The sequence below is a fragment of the Protobothrops mucrosquamatus genome, unplaced genomic scaffold (assembly GCF_001527695.2).
Source record: "Protobothrops mucrosquamatus isolate PMUCROS unplaced genomic scaffold, P.Mucros_1.0 scaffold6231, whole genome shotgun sequence".
Taxonomy (NCBI): domain Eukaryota; kingdom Metazoa; phylum Chordata; class Lepidosauria; order Squamata; family Viperidae; genus Protobothrops; species Protobothrops mucrosquamatus.
The window spans coordinates 7,694-12,175 of NW_015392062.1; the positions used below are offsets into that span (position 1 = coordinate 7,694).

Here is a 4,482-nt window from a genome sequence, read left to right on the forward strand (position 1 = left end):
TGACCTTCAAAGTTCCCACCAAAATTGATCTTTTTTAAAAGTCTGTGTTGAAATTTCTAATTGGACTCCATGGTGTCAAATACCCTTTTAATAATTTACCTTTTTAGATATCTTATGCCTTCAGATGTACATAACTATGAATCCCAGAATACTAAACTATCATTTCAGCATTGCCGTTGGGTCTAATCGAGAAGTGTGCCGGAGTACAAAGAATCCCCCCCCCCCAAGATAGCATGAGTTGGTTCTCTACTGCTCAAACAGACCCTTTGGTATACCTACAAGGCTTTTGATAGGTATACCACTTATTTGGTAGAGCTTTGTTCCATTAACATGTGGACAATTCCTATCTAGTTAACTTTTTTTTTAGCAAGGCTTAGTATAATTCCGTCTGTATATTGTGTAATAAGCTTACTACTTCGTTGGAAATATTCACGTCCAGAAATAATGCAGTAGAGAAGATGAAAAACAAATCTGTCTAAAGGTTTGGAAAAATTTTGGGAATATGTCTGAGGAACTGTCTTCTCATTTTGCAGGGCACATTCTGCTTCTAGCAGTGAGGTTCACAAGCATCATAGATCCCAAACTTTACCAATAATCCGTGGGAAAAATGCCCTTTCCAATCATAAACTCCTACAGATGATAGATAGTACCATTCCAAGTAAGTATAAAGTATGATTTTGTAGTTGAACTTTTAATGGGACAATGGTGGTACTTAATGAAATAACATTCTCAATTCAATGTTATGTAAATAATGTGAGAGAATAATAGCCATTATTTTTTGTTGTATCATTGTTCAGTTTTATGTATATACAGCGAAACATTTACCAGGTCTCAATATCTATAGAAAAGTCATGTTTTCCTAGATTGTGTTGTGTATTTTTGTGAATTTTATGCTTTTGCATATACATAAATATTTTTATGATATCATCCATGTTCTTGTCATTTATGCTTGTTCAGTTGTTATGGAACATTAAGAGTGAGGGCCAGCTGTTGTATATTATTAAGACAATTTCACTCTATCATTTTTAGCATAAAAAATAGACATCATGTAGTTCTCACATGTTTACTTATTACCATAAATTATTTCTACTGCACGTAATTTATAAAATGATAAAAAAAATAGGTTGATTAATTAGCATCCTATTGTTTATTGATAACCATGTGCATTAATTCATTGAAATGTGAGCAATCAGTAGACTTCATAACTGAATGCAGTCAGAAAACCAGAAGATATGCATAGGTTTGCACTGTCAATGCTATAAATAGATTCTCTAGCCCTGCTAAACTACGTAGCAAAAATTACAATAAACATGTACGCAATAACTGAGCAATTGTGGGCCCAGGGAGATATTCTTTGACATATGCAAATACCTTTCATCATTCTTAAGTATGCAAAAATATATTTAAAAAAGACAAGTTTATAAGAAAGAATAAACATAAGTAGGTTAATTATTTTTAAAATAAATATCATAAAATATTTTTGTGTACAATTTATTCAGAATTAGAATTTGGTATATAGTTTAGATACATATATTTATTTACTATTTGTACCCTGAGTTTTCAATCCTAAAACACTTACAAGCCCTGACAAAATTTATTTATTTATTTATTTGCTTAATTTGTATAGCCAAATCATCTAATTTTTTTTAGAATCTTACAACCAGAACAAAAATGTAAAATTGTATCAAGTGAGTGCACTGTCTGTTGCAAGATCTTTTTATTCCTCAAATTAATGTTATATTTTTCAAAGAATTCATTTCTTTGAAATTTTGAAGAAGGGATATGGATGTGAAATATCTATCCAAAACCAAAGCAGAAAAGTAAGATAAGATAAGATAAGATAACCTTTATTGTCATTTTTATACTGTGGGCACAATGGCACACATCAAAAATGAAATTTAGTTGCCCGCTCTCAAAGTAAAACACATACATGACACACACCTAAACATACTATGTACAACATATGTATAGACTCAGCCCCCTACATATACATAACAAATAAATATTAAATACTGTCCATCTTAAATATATAACGTAAGGAGGAGGCTTGAGAGTTTACAAGGTTAATGCTATATGGAATGAAACTATAGCTGAATCTAGATGTTCTGCTGCGGATACTACGAAGCCTCCTCCCAGAAGGTAACAAGGAAAACAGGTCATGAAGAGGACGTGTAGTGTCCCAGATAATCTTACGGACCCTGCTCAAGCAGTGCTTCTGTGCTATGTCCTGGGTGGGAGGGAGGGAACTGCCAATTATCTTTTCGGTCATTCTCACCAGTGCATTTCGTCTAGAGACAAGTATATTATGATTTATTTGAGCATGTTTTATAAAATAAAAAAAAATCTTTATAGAAATATTGAAACCAAATATTGAAATCCAATAGCAATTTCAGAGTAAAACTTGCTAAGAAAGTCTAATTTTATGTAGAAGCATATTTAGAGAGATGATAGTTCATCAGTGACTATTGTCATTTGTAGATGACTATAAAATTTTTCTGTAATGTTTCTTTGGTTGTAGGTGCCTCTAATGAAACAGATCTTGTGAGTTATGTAGATACGGAAGCCAACACGGCAACAGAAGTTTGCCTTTCTATACTCGATCTGTTATGTCTTTTCACTGAGCATCATCAGGTAACATTTTTCTGTGTGAAACTTTTTACATGAAAGTCACAATGTCTATAATTTATGCTGAGCTGTTATTTTATGGAAGCAGAGAATCAACAAGTGAAATGTTTCATATATGTAGACAGCTTATAATTGAAGCTTTCAAAATCTGATAAAGAGTACAGAGTCACTTCGCTGGTCCATTTAACCTGGCACTGCCAAACATGTTTTACTACAGTTTCTAATATACCTATGCCATGGTATCAGTTGCCCTTTTATAGAATGATTTAGTACAGGGGTCCTCAACCTTGGCAACTTTAAGACTTGTGGACTTCAACTCCCAGAATTCCTCAGCCAGCAAAGCCAAGGTTGAGGATCCCTGATTTAGTATACCAGGTTGAGAATGCTGTAGCATAGTTTTTCAGTACTGCAGACCAAATACTTTCTTAGCCTTTTTAGGATTTGCTTAGAATTGAAACTAAGGCCATCTATTTCCAAACTATGTGCTTTCCTACTAAGCTGTAAAACTTAGGGAAATATCTTGTAGTGCTGGATAAAAGAGTTCCTAAATCACCACCACCCACCATTATCATCATCACCAAAATAATAATGAAGCTTTGGCAGAAGAGAGAAAGATGGTCTGAGGCAAAAACAAAACTATTCTAAGAAACTTTGAGAAATTTAACTAATATTAAAAATGTTAAAAATGCCTGCTCATATTTGGAAAAAAAAGAAAAGAAGAAAAGAAGAAAAAAAGAAAAGGCAGGGGAGGGAGGGGAGAGGAGAGGAGGGAAAAAAATAAAAGATCCCAACAGTTTAAATTTAGAAAGCTGAAATGTATTTATTACTTTTCAGAGACAGCTGCAGCAGTCAGATTGCCAGAATACAATGATGAAGAAAGTATTTGATACTTACCTATTATTTTTACAAATTAATAATTCTGCAGCAGCTCTCAAACATGTATTTGCTGCTTTGAGATTGTTTGTGAGTAAGGTAAGTCCATGTATGGCTTCTTATTTGTAGGAATCCCTTCTTCTCTTTCATTCTTCTCTGTTGGCTATTGAGAGATAACAGACATTTTCTGAACAGATGACTTGCTGTGAAGGGCAGAGCCATGATTTCTATATCTAAGTTTTAAGATATTTTTAAAAGAAAGTGGAGTTTGGACTGTTTGACTTCTTAGAGGAGATAGTGTAATGTTTTACAGATAATTAAAAGGTTATTATCAGCAAAACTGTATAGATTTGTTCTCTGTTCAAACTGAGGGCAGTACAAGGACCAAGGGATTGAAATTAAAAATGATGAAATTCCAGTTGAAAATTAGGAGGGGTATGAGGAAATAAGAGGTACTAATCAATGGAACAATCTGTATAAAACTACTAAAAAGAGATTTTCAAATAGGGATTTGGTGGCCACTCATGAGAGATGGTTTAATGCAGAGGTCCCCAACCTTTTGGGCACCAGGGACCGGTTCCGTGGAGAAAGGTTTTTCCACAGACCGGAGAATGCATAGTTTTGTATGCTGCCTGCATCCCACAGATGGGGCTTTGCTTGTTTGTGCGGACCGGTTGCTGGCATGCTGTGGCCCAGTACTGGTCCATGGACCAGGGGTTGGGAACCCTGTTTTAATGGATTCCTGTACCTAGCAAGCAGGTGAACTATATGATCTACTGTATAATGTCCCTTACAAGTTATATATTCTAGTTTTAAAGATGTATAGCTTCATCAAGAATGAATTCTCTTGCTGTGTAGCCAGTTTGTAAAAGTGTAAGATTGTGATAACTTCTACTATGAGGAAATGTGCACAAGAAAAGTGTATTGATGCTTTTGTTTTGTTTTTTATAGTTTCCATCAGCATTCTTCCAAGGGCAAGCTGAC

At 34.2% G+C, this 4,482-nt stretch overlaps 1 protein-coding gene across 1 annotated transcript in view; it reads left to right on the forward strand.

The window, feature by feature from the left end:
- Positions 1-4,482, forward strand: part of LOC107300143 (dedicator of cytokinesis protein 10) — a gene marked incomplete at both ends in the record, with an annotated part of 25,505 nt that overhangs the window by 5,775 nt on the left and 15,248 nt on the right. Inside the window, 4 exons of the mRNA XM_015829483.1 lie at positions 534-658; positions 2,519-2,631; positions 3,460-3,597; positions 4,450-4,472. Of these exons, the coding sequence (XP_015684969.1) occupies positions 534-658; positions 2,519-2,631; positions 3,460-3,597; positions 4,450-4,472 (399 nt within the window). The remainder of the gene's footprint in view (positions 1-533; positions 659-2,518; positions 2,632-3,459; positions 3,598-4,449; positions 4,473-4,482) is intronic.